General features: G+C 40.3%; 1 protein-coding gene across 5 annotated transcripts in view; it reads right to left on the reverse strand.

Annotated features, from left to right (window-relative positions):
* The window catches only part of INTU (inturned planar cell polarity protein), a 57,097-nt gene extending 39,398 nt beyond the window's left edge, over positions 1-17,699 (reverse strand). For 3 of the 5 annotated variants that reach the window (XM_072862434.1, XM_072862431.1, XM_072862433.1), the window contains exons 1-2: positions 11,394-11,554; positions 6,068-6,654 (exon numbers count right to left, since the gene is read on the reverse strand). In XM_072862434.1, coding sequence (XP_072718535.1) covers positions 6,068-6,654; positions 11,394-11,536 — 730 coding nt within the window. In that variant the 5' untranslated portion in view covers positions 11,537-11,554. Of the gene's footprint in view, positions 1-6,067; positions 6,655-11,393; positions 11,555-17,582 lie in introns of those variants that run through there. The other 2 variants (XM_072862432.1, XM_072862435.1) reach the window with 2 other exon arrangements.
* Positions 17,700-27,235: the final 9,536 nt, after the last annotated feature.

Raw genomic sequence — 27,235 nt, forward strand, 5'->3', positions numbered from 1 at the left:
ATAGAATAGCATTTGACCTGCTCTTATTGGCTTGCATTTTACCAGCAATAAGATCACTGTTGTCTGTCATGAAAGTCACCAGCATATATGTTAAAAGATGAACATTAGAAAAAAGCCTCACTTGGTTTCATTTTTAGAGACAGCGAGCAACTGCAACAGAGGAAATACATTTTCTTCAGGCAGCTCGAGGATATCAGACCTTGAGTCAATAAATTTATCTTTAGAAAAATACATGTCCTTCTCTTTAAGGAATAAAAGTAAGCTTTTTTTTAAAATCCCATAATAATGAATAATCAAGCTTTTGAGTTCTATCACTTATTATAAAAAGATTCTCTCTCCACAAAGGAACTATAAGACTCCATATATGTTCTCCACACAATGCCAAGCAGAACTGAATTTTACTAGAGTGATGGAACAGCGAGAGAAGAGAGGCAGGAGTTCTTTCCTATTTTCTTTGTTCTGTCCTTCCCTCTTCTCATTAGAAAAGACTTCTCACAACCAGTCAGTAGTAGCTAAGAACAGTGTATATTCATCTCAAACACTTAGTTTGCACACAGCTCATGAAATTATTCCTGCTTTTTTAAAGATGAAGTTTAGAAAAGTCTTTGGGACTGCTGGCATCCCTAACGTTTATTTCAGAGCTGCCTATCACTTTGCCACATGAGGCACAGGACTATTATTTTGTTAAATACCCATTCCCTAGAGATAAGCCTGCAAGCACCATTTCTAAAAGTAGATCTTCTTTGCATTAAGCCAGGGGACACTGATTGATAAGTGAATACCACTTCCATACTGTGATGGGAAGTGAACATTTTTAGCTGAATTAAAATCAGAACCATGTTGTTCACATGGGAGAGGACTGAGGACACTTTTTTCATGAAATCCTGATATTTAGTTTCCTCTGTTCTTGGTAATGACTTGGTGGAAGTACTTATAAATGTTCACATACTCCTTTCCAAAAAAGGCAAAGTATGGAACACATTCTACTGAAGAAAGCCAGATCAATTACTTGCTTTATATGTTAGCAGGCTGCTTTTACCCAAACCAATGCTGTTATGCTTCAAGAGGAGATTAAAAGAACATAAACGACATCCCAAACTCCACAGTGAGAACATAGCAAAGCTTATGCAAGCTCTGTATTTCTATCTTGCATGCCCAACATCTCTACTTTGGAGAGCCTTTTCAACAAGTACACCATATATGGTAATTCCTCATAAAAATCTCAAACTCTCACAGTGTTTTGGTCCTTTCAGGGACATTTTTCTGACAGGACTCTCAGTTCCATGGTCTGCAAATGACAAAAACAGCATTTACTTTGATTGTTGGAAGATGACTGCAAGTTGCTTAATTTTTGTAAATGGATTTCTATCTTAAACCACTAGCCTATGCTATAGAAATCTAACAGATATACTTGGCTTTCTAGCAACGATGCCCTTGTTTACCAAAACGTCAGAACTCCAACAGCAATATCTGGGTTTTTACTATTAAAATTAAAATGAGCAAAGATTACTACTTAAACATTTCTTTATCCGGGGAAAACAAACACATAACCCTCCCACATAACATCAACAGAATTACTGGATTAGAAACCCCTAGAAAACCATTTGTCAGTAAATGAGCTTGGGATCTGGACCTTTCAACTGAAGCTTGAACAGCAGCCTGCATCTTTTGCATGCTTGTTCAAAACTGGATTATTATAGCCCATCTTTACTATAATTCAAGATTAATCCCTGTCCCTGGGTAGTTTTCACACTTTTTTGACAATTGTACCTAGTGATCAGGCAAGAGAATTCATGCAAACCATTCAGATATTCAGTGATGAGAGCAATGAGAACAGAAGATAATCTCAAAGAGGGTAACAATAGTACACTCTGCTAGTGAAAAGAGCTTTCCTATATTTTCAGTGTAATTGGAATTACTTTTCCATTTGTACTACAGTAAAGATGATGATCAACAGCATTTATAAGAAGTATCCCCTGCTGTGAATCGGATAGGTTTCAATTTAGGGAGGTGTGTGTCAAGTTATAATGGCATTTCCTATCACAACCCTTATTTGCCTGGATCTAAAAGTGAATATTAAGTGGAGCTTTATATCTTTGAAGATACGCTCAAAGATGAGACTAGAAACTTTTACATAGCAGACCAAGCTTTGCATACTTTTAATAATGAACTCAAGCAAGAAAAAAGTTTTGCCAAAAATACAAAAGACACTTAAAAACCATGAAATAAAAGGAACTGTATTTAATCTTAACCAAAATGAAAGTGACAGCAAGAATTAAAAATTAATGAGGGCTTTTTTGTTTTGAAAATTTAAGATGGATGCTGAACTGCTAAACATTAAAAAAAAAGATAAATGAACTGATAAACAACACATGGATAGAGTGGCATCTTTTTACAGAGTTACAAAGCAGCAGGGTTTTTTTAGCTTGCAAAACTGTTTTATTTACTTTCATATGGTCAGCGCCTGCATTCTACTTGGTTAATAAAGTACAGCAAGAAGACTTACAACTTCCATATGCAATCTTAAAAAAAATTAAAGTGTAGTGCACAAATAATAAACAGATGTTTTAAGCGTTCAAAGCTATAAGGGATACACGTTTCAGAATAAATTGAAGAAGCCACCTGAAGAAAGTGATTATTTAGGGGGGGAAAAAGCAATTATTTCTACTACAAAAATGTTAAAGCAATAACCACTTTGTAACTGTTTATTCAGAGTGAAAAAAACAAAGAGAGTTTAGTCTCCCTTATGATTCAACCTTGGTAGCCATTTAAGTGGCTACCATACTTATCACTGACAAATTAACTAATTTGCCAATGAAAATACGAAGTAATCAGTAACTTGGTTATTATTTAACATATTACATACCCAAGTCTTGGGAAAAGTAATCTAAAGAGCTCAAATTTTAAATAAGATGGGAGAGTTAGAACACTCTATCGGCCATAACTGGCAGGATTTTGGTAGCGGGGTGCAGCAGGAGTGACCTGCATGGCAGGAGGTCATAAGCTTGTGCTGCTCATAGCCAGTTCTGAAGCTGGTGTAAGCAACTCACCGCTTATCAAAACATCGCCTAGCCAGGGGAAGCCATGGCACCTCTGCCCAAACGCATTTAAGAAAGAGCAGCAGTCACTAGGGGAGGGGTTGTAGCCCACGGAGGGGACCCACCCCTGATGGGCTGTGGCCTGCAGAGGAGTCATGCTGCAGCAGAGGAAAACAAGAATGAAGCAAGCAGAAGGAAAACATCACACACAATCCCACCCTTTTATGCCACCCGTTACCTCACCAAAAGGGTTGGGACACACAGTGTTAACATGCAGTGAAAACAAGGGTACCTGAGACTGGGAAAGGGGAGAAGAGGAGAGGTGTTTGGTTGAAGCTGAGCCTGGAGAAGGCAGGGAAAAAGGCATTTTCTTAATTGTTTGGGGTCTTGTTTTGTTTTCCTCTTCTCAGCACCTGAAACAGTGATCTGAAGTTTTATATTAACTGGCAAAAAGTTAAATTCAGTAACAACTCTCTGAGTCAAGATTGTTTGCCTGCAACGCGTGTTGCAAAACTGGTCACCAGGAAGACCACAGTATGTCATTTTAAAGCATGTATTTTAAAAGGAAAATATACTTAGTATTTGCTTCACAAAAGACCACTACAGAGAATGGTCTGCACCATTGAAGGCTATTATTAAATATAGCCTTATATTAAAAAGCATTATTAAGATATTAAAAAGAATATTAAAAAGCAAAACAAGAACAGGTTAGTATCTCTGCTTATGCAGGTCAATTAAGATTAACAAAGTTATAACCAAACCAGGCAAGCAGGCATCATGCTTTACTCATCAGGTATTCCTCATTCGTGATGGCTCAAGAAGCTGCTAACTTTTGTGCAAATATTTCTGTGGTCAGTCTAAAATTGAAGTATTCTTTACTGACTGTTTCTGCAATTCACAACAGGATTCCTAAGACTTACTTTTAACAGCAAAAAGCGAAGTTCTACTGTATTTTTCTTGAACTTTCTGTCCAACTTCAGACCCTGTGAGGATCCAAGGAGACTATCTATTGAACTACAGTTGCTTTTAAATCAGGCTTTGAGTGTATACCATAGCTATCCCATCCTCTGATGTGCAATGCAGAAGCAGTAAACCAGACAGTTTTTTTCACCGGAACAAATTTTTTACTGTATATTCTTTATGCAGACAGCACTGAAACCTGAGCATCTTATTTATGCAAAGCATCCCTATTTCTAGACACCACATAAATATTCCAGAGTAGTCAGTGTTCACTATAGATATATAATTTGAAAGTATTTTTATATGAAAATTATACATTTTATACTGTTGGCACAGAATACAGCTCATTTTCCTGGTTAAGAGCTGAATAACTACAGTGTGCTTAAAAGTATTTGTTTCCAATGTGCAAAAACAAGGCAACACTGGTTGATGATAGCCTAGGAGATATTAAAACTGCTAGACTCTTTAGATTAATTTAAATGTTCTTCTATTTCAAACAAAACAAAAAACCCACAGTTTTTGTCCTCACTAGCTCCGGGAAGCATTAAGTGCTGCAGATGAAGCACCATCTCCATTTAGAAGGTTAGCTTTATCTCCTGGATCTGGTATTTGCCTACACTGTTCTGACTTCATACCTGCTCTTACAAACATGCAGTTATATACAAATTTGTGTCCCAAAATTAACTTACAGGTTATAAATACCCACTCTTACACTAATTAGATTAAATACCATTAAGCAGATCAAGCTGAAACTCCCTCCCTCCTCCCCCTCATTCTGCATCCCCCACTTCTTGACTAATCAGTTCTTTCTGGTAAAATTTGAAAGTTATCCAATTTTTTCCCTCTGGAGTATTCTTTAGCATCCCTACCAAAAACACATGCTAGAAGAATCAGCTAGTCAAAGCACGATTTGCCTTTTTACACACACAACATTGGAATTTCAAAAGCACTCATGCTGACTTTGTGGGATTTGTGCTACTATAGTATTAAGATTTTCATGATCTTCTAACCAACATCACATCTTTGCCCCCTCCCTATGAGGGATCAACTTCAAGGGTAATTAAACAACCTTCCACCCTTTACAGATGTAGGCTAGCTGTCTCACATTTACTGTCTCTCACATTTACTGTCTCTGAGGTTGGGGTCTTGTGAGTGCCGAGTCCTTTTAATGGCCTCTTGATGCTGGAAGTGGGAGTATTCTGCTCCTTCACGACCAGCCACAGAAGTTCATTCCCCTCAGTTATTCACACTCGGGTGCTTGTCAGACCTTCTGTGACCCAAGTTTAACTTACTCCACCAGCAAAAACTAGACAGGCAATTGTTCTTCTGGGTTAGTTTTCTGCCAGGTTATTTAGTTGCATCAGCTCGCGGAAGTGTCTGACAAGAGCCAAACCAACACAAAGGAGAGCTGGCTGTACTGGCTCACTGCCTCCTCAAACTGCAGCCCCACTACGTATTTGGAGGCCTTCTGATCACAACTGCTGAAGAAGCAGCTGTTATACTTGCTAAACAGAAGAATATCCAAACAAGGCTGTGCAGAAGGTTTGTAACATATGAATATATCTTACTCCGTATTTTTTCCTCATTTTTAGGGTACAAAATCCATTTAAAGCATATACAGTAAAGCTTTTTATCTAAGGGGGATGGTGTGGAAAAGAATGAAAACAAAATACAATATTTGGCAGACTATAGCTTTTCCCCAGTCACACTTATCTACTGAGCAAATTCTGTATTAAATTAAAGGTGGTGGTGGTGGGGTATTTGTTGCTCCAAGTTCAAGCTGCTCACCCCCTGTATGCTTGAAGGACAGTCATCTCCTTACTATATTAACATCTTCTAGTTTACGTCACATGTTCTTAAAACCAGTAATATAGTAAAACTGAATAGGTAACAAAACATCAGATGCAATGACATTTATTTAAAAGAATTCCTCAAGAATTGATAAAATAGTTGTTGTAAGTAATTGCTTATGTTTCAGGAATAGTCAAGTCAGCTACCTCGGGGGAAAAAAAAAAAATCTTCATTTTAAAGGAAGAGTGCAGAAGTTAACTACTCATTCAACTACTTACCAATCAAGATTTGACCTGTTTTCATTGCTGAACTACCTGGCACCAAGCCATGTACTACAAGCTTCTCTTCACCAATTCCTCTGATGACTTTATCCTTCCTGCCTTGTTTTTCCGCTCTTCTGCTGCTCCATGAAGACTGATGGACAATCCCTACTAAGGCCTCCAGCAGCCTGCGCTGCTCATCTTCTCCAGCACTGTACAGTTTTCTGGGATTTACATAAACGTATACATCTTTGTATTTTTGCTGAACAGTGACACCCATTTTCTGAGCAGATTGGTGTTTCAATATGGAAGTAGGACCAGTGGAGTGCACATTACAGCTTCCGCTGCCTTTCTTACCAGAATGCTTTGGTAAAAGATTCTTCTTTTTTAATATTTTGGTCAACTTCTTCAGTTCATACTTTCTTTCTTTTCGCGAGCCCTCTTGAATAACTTCAGCTTCATTTTCACTAAACCTGACATGATTCACTGCTGGCATTTCTGGACAGCTGTTCTGAAGCAGAGTTTCTTCTTCACTTTCACTCAATTCTAAATAAAATAATTCCCCATTTTTCTGCACACCATCCAACCATTCAGGCTCAAGGTCACTGGGAAAGAAAGAAGAATGATCAGTGACAGCTCTGATAAGGAAGACTGCTATGCAAGTGACATCTGATTACTTTATGTAGGGAGGGCATAGGGAGAGTGCAAGGAAAAAAAAAAAAAAAAGGAAAAAAACCCGTTGCCTCCTGAATATCAAAAGCTCAACTGCTTTAAGTTTGCCATGAGGGTAAGAGCTCCTCTCGGACAAATTATGGATATGGCAAGGAAAGACATCCCTCCCAGATGTTAAAAGAGTTTCCTCAAATGCCTTACAGGAAAACAGCCATTGCAAAAAACAATATTGCCTTTTCTGAAAACAAACAAACAAAACCAACCCCAAACCATTTCTTGCACATACAAGTTTTAATTCGTAATTACATTCACGGACATGATGGGGCTTTCTCTTCAAGAAAAAATGCCATCCTATTTGTTCTTGCCCATTATTTTCTCCCTTATGCATTTATAAGAAGGATTGTACTGCAAGCCCTTTGGAAAGACAAGATTAACATTTTAAAATCACTTCAATATAACAAAAAAACCAAGATGAAATCTAGGTAATGCTTTTAAAAAGACAAGTTCAAAATAGCATACTCAAGCTCACATGCAAAAATACACAACAAATAAGTAAAGAGGCAGCACTGCTACAGCAAAAGTTCTAGCAGCTGGAGTGGATCACTTTAAGTCACTAGGAACAAGCTGCTGCAAAGAAAAGGCAAGGCAACTACAGGATGTATTAACAGGAGTACCATCTGCACAGCACAAAAAATTTTTTGTCCTAATTTGGCAATAGCAATGTGTCAACCATGTCCAGTTTTGGATAGTACATTTTAAGAAAGATGTAATAACTGGAACAAGCCCAGAGCACACAGACAGATAGTAAGTAGTTTATAAACATGTTTTAAAGGGAAAGAGACTGAAGGAAATCATACTCTTTTGGCCGAGAAAAAAAACAAACAAAAAATGATAGCTGAGAGGCAACAGGCCAAAGGGTCCACTCCCCCACCCCAAGATGAACCACAGGATATTACTACAGAAGGATGAGGATCAATAACAGTCAAAGTAGGAGTACTTAGTGGTTTAATTTACCAAAGTATTTAAGCTAAATATTAAGAGAGCGTTTTGATCACACACGCTCCCCCCCCCCCCCCCTTAAAAAAAAATAAAAATCAGCATTAGCAGGTGATGTAAGGAACTTCTGGGATGTTCTCTATGGAAGATTTTCAGGAACAGACAAGACCAGTTCATTCTTCCTGACTAGATGACAAACAGGTCTCCCTTTCTATGAATCCGAGACCACATTGATAAAAATCAAGTAAGGAAAAACTAGAATGGAGACTTACATAATAATTAATATCATTAATTGTTTAAAGTTAACATACATTCATACACTTTATACTAGAACTAGCTAATTTTACTGAATAAAGGATGCAAATTTTGTTTAAAGCTACTATTATATAATTCAAATAGAGCATTAATTTGAATACACAGATAAATGATACAGCTTCAAAGTTTAGCTGCACAGAGAACATTATACAAAGACACTGCACCACAGCACCTTTAAGGGCTCAAAGAGAGGATCTAGCTGGACTAAGAATATAGAAAACACTGGCATTACTCTCCTCCTGGAATCCCAGTGACTTACAGAAGTCTATGGATGTTGCAGGCAGGAAGAAACATCATGCATCTCCTCTGTATTTATTAATTATTTTGCCCAAGTTGACAGTTTTAAAAGATGAGCGACCACTTGTGATAATTTGGCTATTCTTGATGGTCAATGGGTAAGTCAGAGTTTGCATCTTCTACAAAGTCTTACTCAAGATCTTGAGTATCTTACTCAAGAAAGTATCAGAATGATAACAACACCTAAAGGCTGTTAGGGCCAGACAATTACCTAATCCAACATCTCTCAAAAGGTGGTAGGTAAGAAATAACACGACAGAGTTTTTCCTTGGTTTGTTTTTTAAAAGTACTCCTGCATTCTGGTACATGTAAGCAAAACTGGGAAAAAACAAAATTGATAAAGGAAACATTAGAAATTTACAAAGCATTGGGTTAGCAGAAACTCCTTTGATGTATGATAGCCTTTTAATTCCCTCTTTAAAAGGGATTGTGCTCTTTCGAAAAGCTCTTTCTTCTTCGGGGTAGATGTCAAAATTTCAACTTGGATGTCAGTTCATACACTCACGTTCTCCAGCCTCATTGTCTATTTTTATTAGAACCTTTTATATGGACCAAGGAAAAAAAAAAGAGGGGGGGGGTGGTTTTTACACTGGGTCCACTCAAACAGAAGCACTCCAGAGAGAAAGCTCATCAAGGAGGACCACAGATGGCAAAGTCACTCTATGCGAATAAGCTGATGAAGATGGAAGACTGAAAAAGTGGCACAATGGCATGAACTGCTCTCCTTGAAGGCATTTTCATGAGTGTACTGTAAAGGAACTATCACTTTCTGAATACAGATCCATACAGACATCTAAAAAAGCAAAGTCTGAAACAAGAAATCTGTACCTAGGATGACAGTTTTTTCCCTAATGCTGTAGTTTCACAATCGATTTAAACCAAGCTAGGGAAAAAAAAAAAAAAAAAATCTCATTTCCATCTCTCTTCCCTTGTGCCAAAACAAGCACTTGCACAATAACCTGTGCTTCAATATAGGTCTGGAAGCTTCAATCAAGGGATCTAAAAATCTGGAAGACCCACATTCCTTTAAGAGCAGTTTCACTAATCCCACACAGATATTTCTTCTTTGGGATATGTGCCTGAAAAACTATGCCAACTGAAACTGTGCATGCATGGAAGAAACATATACTAGAAACGAAGGATCCAAGTTCTTATTCTGAAGCAAGAGAAGACTGTTCTAACCCAAGGAAACTCAGAAACAATAAACAGTTAACATCTGTGAGCCTTGTTTTATAGCAATTAAAGAAAACAACAAATCAAGGGTTAAATATTTTACTGCACTGTATGATTAAATTCCACCCATATGATACTTTGCAGAAGTTAAGATCATAATAATCTTTAGTCTTCCCAATCTTTGCCTATGCAACAACAAAGTACAGCTTCAGACTGAGGCATCAATGTGGTATATGCAAAGCTGCCATCCTCTTAATAGCTATGGCTGCCTAGAAGGGTTCTGATCCATCACAATTGCTGGAAGTAACAGCAAATGTTAAACTGTTAAAATAGACAAAACTATAAAAAAAAACCAACCCCGACACACTACTTTCACAATGGCATACGTAAGCGTTCACTTCACAGCTCTGTCTGAAAATGGGCCTTGCACACAATCATAGGGCTCTGATAAAGAAGCACTCATATCACCCCTATTTCTACCTTCACGCGAATGTTCCTTGGGGTGTCTTCGTTTGTCCTCATTAGCTGTAGTGTCAAGCAGCACAGTTTCAACTATCAGAAGTTCATTCTGGAAGTCAGTAACTTTGAATTCAGAAAACCACTCCCAAGGTTTTTCTTTCTTTAATTTAATGAAATATGGCTGATTATAAAACCACATACAGATCATCTATAGAGAAACGAATGCCATTATCTTAAAATAGCTAACAGACCTATCTTTGTACCTGTTACTTTGCAAAACTGTACTCTCTTTCTCCGTCCCTTTGCATTACAAGTCATATCTTAACCTCCTCTTGTTTCTGTACTCAGAAGGTTCAACACAAGAAACTATTTGGACCCAAAGTTAAAGCTTCACAATTCTGTTGATACAGTGATAAAAAAGATGCATTTCAGTTTATCCAACAGTATTACACATACAGCGTACCATGTCAAAAACTGTGGAATGTGGCTTTATCCCCTGAACACACATAAAGAACACCAGTGAATAGGCCTTTTAGATGAAAGAATTGGAAAAGAAAAAAACCCAAACACACAAAAGAGAAAAAAAAGAATGGCTTCAGGCAGAAATGTGTTACAGTTGAGTTCTGGCTTATAAACATCAGAACAAAATAGGGTAGGTGTACATCCAGCAGCTTTGTCTCTCACTGAGCCAGAGGTATGGGACAACTACAAAACAAAGTATACTGAAACACACTTCAAACCTTTCCCACTTAAATCTTCTTTTTCTTCTGTGCTGCATTACGTAATGAAAATAACATGCCAAATTACGCCTTGACATACACATTTGAACTGTCAAGCAGAGTTGCTTTAATGCAGGGAACAGATGGAGAATAAATTTTTTATATGAATTAAAAAAAGAAAAGAAAACCCCAGTGGCTGTATAGATGACTTTAAAATATGTATTGGTATTACAGAGTTGTCTCCTCACCTACCACTTCCCAAAAGACAGGCCACTAAAACAGGACGACTGCATCTCCAGTGCTAAAGCCTGTGTAACAGATGAGCCAAGCCCCTCTTTCCCTTCTCTTTCTCAGGCGGTGTCCAGCCGGGACACAGGGATCAGCCCAAGGACTGCCCGCTGGCTCAGCTAACGCTGCCGCTCGCCACGTTACCTTCAGGGTTCTGCCCGAGAAACGCAGCCTCAAGAAGCAAAACGCGTTCTCTGCTAGTAAAAACGGCATTGCACCACAAACGCTAACGGGGGCCGGCAGCGCGCCGCGCGGGGGCTCCCGCTGGGTCGCGGCCCACCGACCGCCCCCTCGGCGGGCTCCGCTGCGGAGGGGCAGCGTGCCGAGAGGGCCCGGGGCCGCCACCCGCGCGGGGAAAGCCGCCGGCCCACCCCGGCCCCCGCCTCAGGGGCACGGCGGCTCGCCCTCCCCCGCCCCGCCCTTACTCGGAGCTCGCGGAGAGCGAGGTGGCGCAGGAGCCGCTCTCGCTGCCGCCGCCGGTGCCCGCAAGCTCATCGCCTTCTCCCCTCGACGGCTCCATCCCCTCGGCAGCTCCGCGCCCACTCCCGCCGTCCCCCCCGGACGCCATGACACCCGCACCCCAGCGCGCCGGGCGGGCACGTGACCCGCGCCCTGCCCTTCCCATTGGCGGCCCCGGCCCGGCGCCATGGAGACGGGGGGAAGCCTGAAGGCGCGTCCGGCCCCGGGCCGCCGCGCGCCGAGCGTTAACGGTCGCGGCGCTGCCTGTGAGCCCCGCGCCCGCGGACAGCCCCGCGCCCGCCAGCCGGCCTTCGAGCACCAGGCTTTGATAAGCAGTAATTACGGCACGCACCGCTGCCCGCCTCGGGAGGAGGTAAATTGTAGTTTTAGTGCGGCATCTGGCAGAAAGGCCCGCTCACCTGCCTCCTTGGGCTGGCGAGAATAATGACAAACATTTCAAAGTGCCCAGCCTCGCCGTTTACTTCCTCAAAGCAAACAGCTGAGTCCCACTAGTCCCTTGAAAGTCTTTCAGTGGGTCAATATGGAACACATAATGGAGAACAGACTATTTATTTAGCGGTCTGATGTCAAGGTCTCAGCAACAGTCCCATAAAAGAGACTATTAATGAAACTCATAGTCCTGGGGTGAGCCTCAAAGCATTGCTTATAATCAAAAACTGATTTGGAGAAGCAAACATGAGGTAAATAGTAATTTTAATCAAGTCAAATGGTTAGCAGTGGAATACTTCTGTGCTTTACGTTATGCTCCATTATAATCATTTAAAGAGTGGTGAGAAACTAAGGTAACTTCTCTTTAGGTTAGTCAGGAGAGCAGTTAGGTTAGGGAGGAGAGGCAAGCATGTGACACAGCCCCAAACAAGCTAGATGATTTGGCACCTCAAAGCAGTCAATGCACTCTACAAATGCAAAATCATGCACAGTCAAGACAGCAAGAAAAAAAAACCTACTCGGTTTTCAGGACTTAAATTTTTCACACCCATGAAAAACAAGACCCATGGCAACCCTGCAGACAACTTGCTGTGTAGCTATGTCAGTAAACCTGTCAGGACATGCATGGTGAATAAGGAAAGGGATGGAGAATAATTGTTGAAACATTTTTTATGCATTGGATTTAATCTCTGCTCAGTGGGATATTTGCACAGCTTCAGCAGTGAGGTTTTATAGTGCTGGAGCACTATGTAGGAGTCAGAATTCTGGTCTAAAATCCCTGTGCTTGAAACTGTTTTAGGGAAGTGTTCATTAGTAAGTGTGATTTCAACTGAATTAACAGACATGTGATTAAGGCTTCAACTGGAGTAGTTGAAGATACCTATATTAAATTTTGTGGCCATTCTGAAGTGCCTGTACAAGACCTGATTTTACAGATAAATCACTGTTGCATGGATTTTAAGACTATAAACCTATCCAAAGGAGGAGACGGAAACATTCCCTACCTAAAGAAAAAAAAAAGTGTTCTAATATGGTTTCATTCAGGTTAGGACAGGATATGGTAGATAATTTAACGTTATTTTCCTATCTGAGCCGGCAAAAACCACTTCACACAAAGTATATAATCCATGCATGGTAGATAATTTAAAAAAAAAAAAAAATCAGATCTTTGGTTGTTTCTAATTGTCAGAATGCAAGATATGCACCAACTTTCATTCTTCCTATCGCTTCCAGAAGAACAGGTGGAAAAAAATATTTTAGAAGTACCCCACTTCCCAAACAATTTACTTTGTGAAAACAAAATAGTCTGCATAAACAGCATTTCCCACAGAGCCTGATGAGTTATGATTTTCTAAGAGGAATACAGCAGGAGTTAGAATTTTAATAGAGGTAGGTGAGATACACTGTCCCGCCCTCCCTAATTCTGCTTATGTTTGCAAGCACTTTTAACACACTGAACAGCACACCGAAGTGTTTCTGTAGAGAATTGATAGTCTATGCCAGATGGCCCTGTGTTAGTTATGTTAAATTTCACTGAGTTCAAGAGTTAGTTAATTGTTTCCAGTTGTTTGCCCAATAAGTGAGAAATACAGGCTCTCTAAAAAGGACACAGCAGTCTTACACTACTTGCTATTTTATAGGGATAACCATATCATGAAGGAAAGGATGATGGAAGATTTGGTCTGCTGAGAGGGGTAGTTGGGAGTCACCTAAGTATTTTTCTGAAATGAACGTGGAATTTTTGCTGCTGTAGGAACAATTAAAGATGGCAAGACCTAATGTATCTCACACAGCAGGATTTTATTTTAGTGAAGACACAGATTTTCCCACACAATCTCTCTTGAGAGGAAAACCTCTTATTTCTTGTGCATAAATATTAGAAAAAGACTTGAAATAATTTGTTTCCTGCAGATCCCTTAGACTTAGTCCAAGTAGCTGGGCTGATGCTTCTCACTAAGGAACCCATAAGCCTGTGCTAGGTTGCTGTTGTTAACAAGCAGATGGTAAAAATTTGCCACAGGGCATCATTGGCATCAGTGCTACTGCTCACCCTTACCGGACAACTGGTTAATGAGCATTTAAAAGTGGATAAGTAAGAAGCACTCTCTTTTGCCTTAAGGTTGTTCTGATTAGCTGTTCCTGCAAGGAACTAAATCCATGTGTGGAAATTCATTTCAGAACAAGAGTTCCTTGTTACTTTTTTGGCTTAACCTGCTTCAAAAGCTATTGTGCTTTAAAAATAACAGTCTACCTTGATCCACATTTATATTCAGCAGTAGATCGTAGTTAAAAAGAGAACAGTGTATTGGACACACCAAAGAGATATACTGGTCCTTTCTAATAAGGGAGGAAAATAACTAGGGCATAGCTCTATTTTTTAGTTCTGTTGCATGGATGCTTATGAACCCCTACTCCAACCACTGCCCAATTTAAACTACTAACATTTTTTCACTGTTACATACTGACAGCTGATTTTTTCAACCTGATGATGAAGAAATGAAGCTGGAGTTACAGTCTTTCCTAGCAGCTAGATGGAAGAGCACAGGGAAATTTAGGACTAGTGTTTATGACTACTCTAGCTTGTCGTGTTTGGTTTTGTATAGTCAGGCCTGATCTTCACAATTTTACCAGGACCCATGATTCACTGATGATATGCCAGATTGATTTTACTGATTCACATTCAGCAGGCGTGTTAGGCCCAAATCATGGATGTAGTTAAGCTCTTCTCAACACCAGGCTGAGAACTGGGACAGTGTTATGCCTCTCGTATACTGGGGGAAACTAACGCTCCCTCTGCTACGAGTAAATGCTACCTGATATTTACAAGTACCCACTTTATGCCCAAGACGTGCCAATGCACTATCCAGGAGTTATATCAGATGCCTAATTTTTCAGCGATCTCCCCTTCTTCAGGGTCATTCCCCCTGCTAAATGCCAGCACGGGCGAGGAAGAGCACAGACTGCAGTGCTGTCTCTGTGCTACCTGAACAGTGCTCCAAATTGGGAGAATTCTCTAACGATTGGATTTGCCAGCTTTCTGGCTCTTTTGTACAGCGTGGGCAGTATAAACAGGCCATAGTAATACTGTGTGACAAATCTCACTGGATACACCTGGACTACAGCTGAATCTGCCTTTCTTACACTGACTATGTGTATCAACAGCATTTTAAGCGTCCCTTTGCTTGCTCCCTCCCCTTCCATACTTCAAATTATAGCTCTTCATTATTGATAAATAAGAAGGCCTAAGTGTCTTCTTATTGTTTAATTTTTTCCTTTCTGCTTGTTTTCAAATCAGATAATATTTCCAGGAAGGCTCTATCAACACTTGGACAGACATAACATGATATATTACAGATATAACATGATATGTTACAAGCAGAGAAAACTAAGAAGAAAACAGTTTCATCTTTGTTTAACAGTTCTGTTTCTTGCTGCTAACTCCTGCTTTACTCAAGCATCTGAAGAAAAACTAACAGAAAATCTGGATTGCTAAAGAGTGACATTACAGACTTTTCAGCTATTGATTCCTATTGATTTTTTATTCCTCCAGTGTGCAGCATCAGCAAAAATGAGACAGAAATAAGTTATTCTTTTTTAAAGATTAATGACAAGAATACAGCTTTCCCCTACCCTGCCAAAGTCTTTCTTAAGAGACAAAAGGCACATTTCACAGGGATTTCTTAATAAATAAGATTTTGTGATTACAAGGTTTACATAAAACTACATGAATAAGATTGCGGTTACAAAAAAGTCTTCTGTTCACAGCTTTTCTGACATTGTTGCATAGAGACCATCCATAGCAAAGTGGCATGAGTTGAATAGTGATACTGGACTGTCAATTTAATTGGAATATTTACAAATAAACAGACTAAATAGAGAATGAAGGCTACCTTTGTGACCAAAGGAACAGAGATTTTGTGAGAAAACACTTCAGTGCTCAATAAATAAAATAGACTGTTCTTTCTGACTTTTTAAGCTTTCTGTATCAACTTCCCTCTATGCAACTGGATCACAGAAAGTATTTTAGAAGAACAACATAACAAAGGAAGACAGCCATGAAGAATTTGGGAAGACTAGTTCCAACCCATCTAATGCTTTTGGAAAACAATCTTCCAGAGTTAAGAGTTCCCTCTACCATGAAAAGCAGCTGTAATTCCAAATAAGATTTTTCCTACTGTTTTTACTTCACTTTAAATCGAGAGGCTTTTTTTTAGGATCACCTGCTATGCATAGCAGGCATGTCAAGCATGAAAGAAAACCATTATTTGCAGTCAGTCAACATGCAAATGTTTGAAGTATGAATAGTACCTTCTTACACTGAAAGTATACTAATATAAGCAATACCATGGGGTAGCATGTTTTCAATCCAACTCTGAAATGCAACGTTTTCTGTTAAGTCACTGGCAAATGCATGCACAGGGTGTCAGATACCAAAGGGTCCCCTGTTAGCATACGGACACATTTATTACTTATAAAGCGGCTTCAGAGTGCAATGCAGGAACAGGCTGATTCCAGCGTGCCCTCCTTGCTGTACTCAGTGTTTTCATCCTCAGAGTTCACAGGAATGGCTTTTAAGCGACTAATTCAGTTTGATGCTTTGAGCCAGAGAGAAGCTGAGTTAATAATTAGTTGTTAGTTTCCATAGCAAGAGCTGTTTGGAGTTGGCACTGAGACAAAGCGCGCTTTTTCTTTGCAGTAGGAAATAAATCAACGTAGCCGTTAGGAAATGGGCACTTTATAGAACAACTGGATGAGCTTTCCTTGGATGCTGCTGAATGGGATGGTGTTTTCCTTGTAAAGTTTAAGCGGCTCTCAGCTAGCGCAAAGAAAATGGGCATTGAGGGTGGCTTTGAAAGTCCTGCACTGGCCTGTTGGGCAAGATCTTATTGTCGAGATTTCTCTGAGGGGGAATACTGTAGAGAACTGCGCGTTAGGGATGGTGACAGCAGGGGAAAAAGCTGCTGCTTCTCGTGCGGTGTGCCTTCTGCACAGCCGCTTAAGGAGTGCCCATCTTGGATTTGTGTGCGAGTTAAGGTATTTTTGTTTTCCTTCTCTTAAGGAAGGGTTCAAAACGCTTATGGAATTGATGCAACAGAGTTTCCCTCTGTCAACCCGTTTCCTTACACGTGTAAGAAACCCAGACGCAGCCCCTGGGCTCCCACGCAGTCCTGCACAGCCCGCGGGTCACCCTTCAGAAGTGCATTCGGGGAGCTGCCCTCACCTGCAGGTCCACCGCTTCTCAAGGAGGGAGAGAAACCCGCGGGCAGCCGCCCTTTCCCTCCCCGTGGGCACCGGGGCAGCCCCAGCTCCCGCCGCCCGCGGCCGCCCCCTGCCCGCGCCCCACCGCCGCCCGGGGAAGGTGAGGGGAGGCAGGGACACGGCCCTTCTCACTTCCTGCCTCGGCAACAAAAGGCTGCCGCGGGGAGCCTCTCCGCAGAAGCGGGGGCTCGCCACTGCCCCGCGGGCCTCGCTGCCGGCCCCCCGTCCGGGGCGCTGCCGGCCGGTCCTCGCTGGGCTGCGGCGACCTCCTCCTGCGCGGAGGGGCCGGGGCGCTTCTCAGCCGGCCGCTCTTCTCCCAGGGGAAGCGGTCGGAAAGCGAGGGGCGCCAGCGCCTCCCGAGCCGGGGAAGCCAACTCCAGCCGCCCCCCGCCGCGAAGCCGGCGGCGGGCCGGTGCAGGAGCCGCCTCCCCGTCCCTGCCACTGACCTGTGCAGCAGGACGCTCTGCACCGAGTCCAGGTCCTCCAGGTTCCTGGTGACGGGCCGCGGAATGCTGTACCTGCCCGCCCCGAACATCGCGGGCGCCCGCGGCCCCTTCATCGCCCGCCCCGCCGCCGCCTGCCCCGCGGCACCGGGGACTGCGGGCGGCCGCGGGCAGGTGGGAGCCCTTCAACCCGCCCGCCTCCGCCGCGCCTCCCGCGCGGTCCTAGAGCCCGCCGGCGCCACGCCGCGGCGCACGGGGGAAACGCGTCCCACGCAGCTGAGAACCGCAGCGTGCGCCGGGGAGATAGCGGCACTGGCCCTGAAGAGACGGTGGTCTGCTCCCGCCTGCTCCCGCCTGCTCCCGCCGGGGGTCTGTCCCAGACCTCTTGCCGGCCGCCGAGGCGGGCTGCCGTACGCTGCGGCACGGTGTTGTTTCCCTCAGGAACTAGCAAACCCTGAAAACACAAGTTTCACGTAAACGCGGTAAAGTAATTCCTAACTGCATCCGTAGATTTTTTTCCCAGCTCCCATTACGTGAGAAAACAGTTTTTCCCCACGTATTTTCCTGTTGGTTAAAAGAACGGAATTGCCCAGTTGATTCTATTTCCTTAAGTATTAATATGAAAAGTTATCACTCCCACAAAATCTAATCCAGTCTTTGTTTCCCTCTTTCACAAAACAGTAATTACAAGCGCTTTCAGTGATTACTGAGTTACAGGACTCCCTACTGGTTTCCCATCTGCAAAATTCTGACACAGTATATTGTGACACAGTATGCAGTGCCCACTGTGGAAGCATTATGCTTATTTTGATACTGTACCTCCCAAACTCCTCCAGCCACTGTTACTTAGACCCAAAATCCTGGTCTACCTTCAGCTTCCCTAGCACCATAGCCCTGGTGCTGAAGATCATGACAAAGGTTTTATGGTCATAGCCCTAGAGATAGTACTGCTGCTGCTGTTGCTCACCTCAGTGGATGATGGTGGTTCCCACATTTTTGATGGTAGTAGAGTTCAGAGGAGAATGTCCTTCTCTTAAAATTTCTAGCTGGTATCAAAGAAAGAAAGCAAGCAAAATTTTAAAAAGCAGAAAACGGTAAGATACGTAAATTTTACAGTCACACTACTTGGTGAGAATCCCAGCCACAGACTCATGGTGATTCTGCATTCACCGTCTCCAGACTGGGCTGTTGCTACTGTCTACTCAAGCCAAAGTCTTCAAGAAAGCTGAAGCTTTTACTCCATGTAGTGGTCAACATCCCATGGAGTTGGGTGCTAAAATATTCAAAGGCTTCCGGTTTATTGTCCATTCTGTATCATGCTAATGGCCCTCCTCTTAATGGTCTTTCTGGGAAACAACTTCATTGTTGTATTGCTATAATTATCTCATCACAATAACTGAGAGAAACTAAAACTGATGTTTTTAATAACTGATTGCAAGACCTTATTAGCTATTGATCTTAAATCACCTCTAGAAGAAAATAGGGAGGAGATGACCACATCTTGAAAAATTCTAAACATGAGAGAAAACTGATCGCTTTGCAAAAGGCAGCAGGGAACATAAATGATGGCAATTCATGGGTGAGAAGTAAAAATGGCGAAGATATGGATCATGCCACTTTCATAGATTCACATCCCTGTTCATTTGAAAGAACTTGCAATACCCACGTCTTGATTTCAGAAAGCTGAGGGAAATTCCATGGTGGTTGTGTCCCCATCACGCTAAGAAACCACTTAGGCACAATCCATGTTTCTAGGTGACTGCACCAGTGGGCAATGTGTGACCTGAAGCTTAGAATATTTAATATACAAATGTTCTTGGAAGTATGGATCAGATGGCAAGGTTAGAATTTTTCCTCCTGTTCATAGTTCTAGTGTCTTCACAGCAGGTGAAGTGCAGACCTTCTAGACAGTGCAGGTCATTTTAAACTGTGTGTTCACTCTTTTCTACATGCTGAATTGAAAAAAAAAGGCAAAGATTAGCTGATGATGCTTAAGGTAGCACTGATTAATCAAAAAATATTTTGTAATTCCTATTGGACGTAATCAGCCTTTGGCAGCTCAGCATCTGACAGCAGCATGATCAGGAGCCAGAGCTGCTAGCACTGTGTGTATTTTCCTCAAGCAAATGAGAGGCAAAAGTCCCTACATATGCATACTGAGGCTATAAATTTTAGGCTAGAATTTCATGTAGATCTGGGACTTCCACAGCTTATCTGGACCACTAGATTCCCATCAGTCCTGTACAATGTGATTTTCAGAACAGCATTATGTAACAGCAGCAGAGCACAAAGCTGCAGAGATTTACTTTGCTATATTTTTTTCACTCTTGGTATTATTTTTATTCCCTGAGGGAGTGGAGATGTTTAATTTTGTACACAACAAGGGTGTGTTTTCCCAATTCGTTTAGGACAACACAAAACCCACTTCTAGGGCTGGCATTTACTGGTAGAAAACAACAAAAACCCCAAACATTACCATCAAAATCACACTGCATTGCCAGAAGGCCTTTCCAAGATGCTTGTCAGCTTTTCTTTGTCCCTGGGTTCCTTCTCACGGAAAACATTTTTTGTGTTTCTTACAACTACTGACCTAATGCTGAGCTTAAGGATAACATCATCGTCTACTAATATTGTACTTTTACGTGGGCTTAAAATCAATTGTGAAGATCTTTATTAGAATTGCTTACAACTCAGCAAAACTAGAACATGTAATTATAAATAAAGAGAGCCTCAAAACATGCCAAAATTAAAAAAGGTGACTTAGGTTTTGTGTAGCTTATGAAATGACAGATCCAACAGCACCATGCTGCTGATAAACAGGCAAAATTACTAATTTTAAAATCAAATAGAATGTTTTTCTAGATATGAATTACAACTTTTACCACAATTGGTGTGCCTAGGCTCAATATTTATGGATGACACAACTGGAAAATGAAAGAGGAGCAGAAGTTCAGAAGTGATACAGTGGATACTTTCAGAGCCATGTATTTTTTTTCCTGAATATATTTATCTTACCTTAGATGCACATACATTTAAGTTAAAGAGAGAATTCTGAGCTAGGACTAATCCTCTAACACAACTTCTGCAAATCCCCCAGCCTTTGACATTTACAAGAATTATTTTAGTTGAGTCTTACAGATTGAAGTTTCACTAAAATACAAAGTGCCATTTCATTGTATTTTCTGCAAGATTTTAGCATGTCTACAATAGGTCACAGAAAAAAGAAGGTCACCATTCCATTTGAAGTCTGTCAGCTCTTGTACTTAACTCTAACTACATATAGAGAACATGGCATTACAGCATATTTCCTGAATCCAATGAAATACATGCAACTGGAGAAAGATTAAAAAGTTCTGCAATGCAGAGAAACAAAATGATTAGGGATTGTGGAAGGAGGAAATTTAACCAGGTTAAAACCAGAGCAATGACAACAAAAAAGAATTTTAACAGGCACCCTGCATACAAAATAATAGTAGTATGCCTGGGCTCCCCTTCCATTTGTGGTCCTTTTACTGCCAGTTGAACTGCCTTACGAAAGCCCTTCTGCTTTGTTAAACAGCAATTCTGGTGCTTCTGATAGAAAAAAAAAGAAATAGCAAAGTATTGTGATGCTATGCTTATGAGAGAGATCTCTTTCTGAGATTGTAGTGTGTTTTTTTCTTAAAGAAACAGTTGTTAGGCTCTTGATTATGAAACTATTTCCTATGCTGACAGGCTCAGAAGTTTTTGAATCATAATCTCCTTTTGGAAAAGACTAAAAGAGGTAGTAAAGCTATTTTTGCTATATTCAAAGACCTTTGACTTCCTTGACTTGGCTAGTAAGTTTTAGTGTGCCTACGGATCAAAGACTAACCTGCTTTCATTGGTGCACAAGATGGAAATCAGGTCATCATTACTTCGTATCTATGATTTGTCATTTATATCATTAGCCATGAGATGTTAGCACTCTGGGGATAGTTGAAATCTTTCGGAAGAGACTCCATTCCTTCCACTGAATTTGGAGGGGAAAATATTAAATAATTATTAATCAGTCCCCTGCTTTTGAGGCAACACATGCTTCCTAGTCCAATATCCTGGCAGTAGCCAACTGTGGTCTATTGTTGGCTGCAAACCCAGGATGGGTTAAGTATGAGGCTTGAAGGAAAGTGGGTTGACTGTGACTCCATCTGGATAAGACAAAAGTTGTGACAAGATTGTAAGAATTTAATGGAAATTAGGAGTGCCGAGCAGGGAGGATTTGGAGGATTTGACTCTTTTAGATCATTTTTGCCTGTAACATTTTTTGTCCTGGTGATAAATTCATAGAAAAAGCTATTTTTTTCTGCTCGATTATGCCTATGAGTAAGGGAGACTGTACCTTACTGTACCCAGTTCCCAGACTAAGGGCTATGGCAAATTGTTGTTTGAGCACAAGGTTACTTTCCTGGCTATTCTATCCTTCCTCACCTCTTTGCTTATGAAACTACTCCTGTAACAGAGGCAGCAGAACAGGCACTGAGAATGCATTTTACCAGCTGCAATTCATAATCCAGCATATTAACTTAAGCCCTCATCTACTTCCATTTATTTTGTTATGCCAAGCTATAAACTGTGGCAGCTGAGTGTCAAGTTCACATATCTATTGCATTAAGCTATGGTAACTGAAGGGATCCAGGAACGATGAACCAGAGACCACATTTTCTACTCATCTGAAAACACAGAGATTTGATAGCCTAAGGATTTTTTTTTCCATCTGACTGGGTCATGTGTAGTTTACCTTTGACTTTTAAATAGGAGATTGTTTATCTTTGGATGTAGTGGGCAAGCAGGGGATCTACATTACCACAAAGGATGAAAACCCATAAAGGAAACTGATCAGTTAGCACTGGATTGTCCTGTGTTGTGTTATATTGCCTTTTCTGGTAAGTGGGTTCATTAACAAATATGCTTCCACTGTCGTAGAAACTTAAGAATAACTGCAAAGATTAGTAAAAAGCAGTGATTTGCATTAGTGAATATCGTCCTTCAGAATCATGACCCATAAATAATGAATATGCATAAATTCTGCCCTTCTGTGTAGAAACATTCTTCAAGCCTAGAGTGGTTTGTTTCTAGTATTACTCGATCTTCTGCTGATTAATAGTGGATAGCGATGGCAATTTTGTGGAGTGGATATTTGTTCTCAGGTAACAGGATAGGCTCTCACTCACCAGAAGATACATACTCAGGCTGCTACTGCCTGTCTGTTGCCGTGTTTAAAAGATTGAGGGGTGGGGTTGGTAGGTTATTTTTGCCAAGGAGATTTTTCCAGGTCCTGCCTCCGTTCCACAACCAGCTGTCAAGATTATAGGAGGTAGAGGCAATACTATACTTTTCATTTCTGCCAGGGTCAAATATGGACATCCACCTCTGGATTTGCTTTTTATTCTAACTGAGGCTAGATACATATTAAAAAAAACACACAGAGATTTTGGTGTCATTGCATCACTTAAAGAATAGCTCCTTCTTTTCTGTCTGTCTCGAGAAAGCTGCGTTTCCCAAGTTGTCCTTTTAACTCACTTGTAAAGCTTGTAACTCACTTGAAACCTTCTAACCTTTTAACAAGTGAGTTAACCTTTTAACTCACTTGTATCAGCACTGCACTGCAGAGAGCAGAAGGTTTAGCTCTGCTGTGCTGAGTTTAATGATCTGTCCTTCTCAGAGTGCAGGGGCACTAAACACTGTGTGCAGTTGCCATGTCTGCCTTCAGTTCAGCCTTCCACCAGCAAGATTGAAAATCCAGTTTATTTGTCAAACAAATTTCCTGTAATTCTGGGATCTCTTCAAAACCAGCCACAAAGGCAATGCTTTTGACAAACTGGTGAAGCCAGCAACATGAGAACCCCTGGAAATAAGAATTAATAGTCCACGAGTAAACCATTAGTCCAAGGAGTAAGTGATAAACTGAAGAGCAGCATAGGAAGATGTCACTCATTTCATATCAATCTATCAGTTCCCCTCTGCAAAGACTTTTCAGTTTGCAGAGTAGTGGGAATAGGGTGGCAACATGTGGCTGCTTCATGGCTTTTAAAATAATTTGCTGGATTCTTATTACTTCCTCTAACACAGTTTTTTGTACGAATGAGGAGTCTAAACTAATTGAAAAAGCTATCTTAAAAATTATTAGATTATTGTTATATTGCAAAGACTGATAAAACATAATTAGTTTTGTTAAACTGAAGCTGATAAAGTTCTTGTAAATTTGTCTATAAATACAGTTTGTGACCATCTGGTCTTCTGAGACATAGATGAGAACCATAAAAAGGGGCAACTTATGTTTTATATGAACATCTGGGCAAAGTATAAGAATATCTGGCAAACTTGCTAAATAATAAAAAAAAATCCTTGAACTTTGATCCCAGATTTACTTTCTAGAATTTATTTTAAGGATCTCTCTCCCTCTTATCCCCACCTCCTGGACTTGTCTGAGTTTCTGGAAGCAAAGACTTTTGTGTTCAGCAGGCTCACTCCGTCCATCTTTTTTCTTCCTTCAAGCAGCAAGTAGGCCTGTTTGCCTGTCTCATCCAAGGCAAGCGGCATGATGTTGTTGCATTATGGTTTTGTGTGCAAAAACATTACTTGAATGTTTGTTCTTAATTTTTTTTTGTTTTTACAAAAATAAGCAAATTTTCCAAGTCCAGCTTCCAGAGACATGTGAAAATTTAATTTTATTTTGAAGAAAATTGTTGCTATACCTAATCCTAGTGGTTTCAAAGTAGAATGTGAAAATTCAACTTTTTTGGTACTAAGTAAGAAGGCAAAACCATAATTTTATTATTTGCAGATGTCATAATTAAAAAGAAATCTAATGGCTAATGATTTGACTGATGCTAATTAATATTTGGGGCTGGCAATGCAGTATATGTCAAAATCATTGGAAGTAACCCACGGCAAAAAACAATCTGTCATATATTCATGTAATAGCAAAGTTGAGATTGTGTGTTAATCTTATTTAACTCTGAAGGAAAGGAAAGTTATGGAACGTTGATTAGACAGCCTGTATGTCATTTAAAAATGTACAAGCAAATATGCATACATTGTATGTGCCATCTCAGAACCACCGCTTTTGGATTAAGCTGAATTTTCTTTTTTGTGTGAGACTCTCAAAAAAGCATATGTAGAATTTTTATGGATTAAACAATTTATATAACTAGTTTAATCATGAGGTAAGTAGGATTATTTTAAAAGCTAAAGACTTTTTAAGTTTTCATATCCGGTGTGCTGAGAATCCTCTGCTTCTTAAATATATAAATGCATAACACTGAAAGCACTCACAACTGACTTACAGCTTGAGAAAACAGATACTTTTCTCACTGATTTAGTTTTAATCAGAGGTTATTCTTTTAAAAATGTAAATATTTTAGTAGCTCACAAGATTTTTAAAAAAAGCAGAATAGCACCACCTGGTGCTGAGTAAAGTTTTTACAAGCAATTCCAATCACTTTTGCGATTATTGCTGTACAGGCAAACTACCACCTTTCACAATCACGATTTCAGGTCAAATGATTAGGGACATAATGTTATCACTATCTCTATTATTCATGCTTCCTGGCCCGTCTGTCTTATAGGCACTTTTTTCCTAAATCTTTATCCATTATTTACCAGTTTTTAGGGACTTTTTAGAAAGTTCTTCTTGTAGCTTAAACATTCTGGATGTGTAAAAAGTTATTGATTAAAATCTGACTTCTAGACTTTTCTTCAGCTGGTGTAGATAGGAGGATGATGAACAACTACAGCTAAAGGTGAACTTCACCACTCTTTTTCTTTGTTTCTAAATATTTCTGGACTTCCTTATGGTGCTTGGAATTAAAAGCATAATTGAGGTTAAGACCTACATCCTGAAAGGACTTCAGATGCCTAAAACCTGTCAAAATGAATGGGAAGTTAAATGCCTGAGGATGTATCCCTAAGAATTCAGTTTCTAGGCATTATATATTTATTTCTGCAAATAAGAGAATTAAAGATAGCGTCTCATTTTTAAGTCATCTATTTCCTGCTCGATATTTATACAGTCCTCAATTGAAGACCGTGAAAAGTATAAAAAAATCCTTTGTATGTGACATCCCAGCAGGAACCCTAAATTCCAGCTACATCTTGAAGCTACCTGGAATTGCAGCTTAGATTTCAGTCTCCCGCTGTGCTGTCACTCTTAAGGCTTTCTGATTCTGAAGACTGCACAAACAATAAAAGGAAACCAACATCTCAACATTAAAGCTGAAAAGAAACCCTTTTGCCCAAAGCTTAGCCACATCTCTCCTAACCTACCTTGCCCTTAAACAGTAAATAAAACCACTTGGGAAAAACACTGAGCCTAATTTTGTTCCTGCTGAAACTATTGAATGCTGAAGCTATTGGATGACAAACTGCCATAAAACTTTATATATCTGCAAAAGGGTTAACTGGTGTTGACTGTTACTTGCTGTGACAAACATGAAGGAACAAGAAAGTTTATTTCTGCCTGATGTTTTGTTTTTCTGTGTTGCAGTTTACCATTCGTTCCTCCTCAGTGACTGATAGTTAGTAACATTATGATAACTTTGTCCCATAAACACCACTTTGTGTGTCACTGTTGATTATGTTACTTTTTAAAGATGACTTGCATATAATTTTTTGTGAAGTAAGAAAATTATTTTTATAAACCCAATACACTCATACAATAAACACAAATACATTCATAAAATAAACAAGCCAATAACTAGGTAAACTGTCATAAATGATTAGGGCACAGTTTGTGAGTTTGTCACAACATTGTTTTGGAATTTTTAAAATGTGTTTGAAGTATTAAAAACAACTAAAAATGGTATATTTTTGGATTAACAAGGCAGGGCTAAGCACCTTTATGTTCAGAAATTGCTGACCAGAAAGCGAATGTAAAGAGATACTGAGGGCATATCTTCCTGACTGCACACAGCAGGAGGGTAGAGATCTCTCAACTACCAAGCCAAAAACTTACAGAATAAGAGCAATACTGTATGAGATAGATAGTTGCTTGACCCTAAAAGTGTGATCAAAGCTGGTTAGCTTGGGCACAGTGCTGTAATGATGCATTACTGCTGCTGTGCTACGTATCAGGAAATCAAAGCATTCATAGCTCTAAAAATAATTGTTATTTCTTAGATAGTTGCTAGCAAGATGACAAAATCCTGATGTTAATGTAGTCTTTATGATTTCTGTCATTTGGGAGAGAACTTTGTAAATACATTGTGTCATGTCTTAGCTTGATTGCCTGTTGTCTTCCAGCATCCATGCTATTTCTCACTGTGTACACACGTAAAAATCAGGACAATCATGGAGTTGTTTAGGACAGGATGCTTTCTTACTGAGATAATGCAATTCTAATCAAACTGTTGTGCAACTTTAGCTTCTTCTGGTGTCTGAAATCTCAGCTATTTGTTTGCCTTCCATTTTATCAAGGCACTTTGATCTGACATAGTGTCCTAGTTCCTCAATTTCTTCCATATAGCAGATGCACTTGGTCATCTTGATCCAGTGCATAGGATCACACAGCTGAAAGGAGCCTGTGGCACTGCAGGGACAGAGCTATCTAATCCTGTGCCCCAAACCTCTGGAAGATTCACTCCTTAGCTATAGGTAGTGTCATGGCTTCTTTCTCACCATGTGACTATAGATATGTCACA

This window comes from Ciconia boyciana, chromosome 5 (assembly GCF_034638445.1).
Source record: "Ciconia boyciana chromosome 5, ASM3463844v1, whole genome shotgun sequence".
In the NCBI taxonomy this organism is placed as follows: Eukaryota; Metazoa; Chordata; class Aves; order Ciconiiformes; family Ciconiidae; genus Ciconia; species Ciconia boyciana.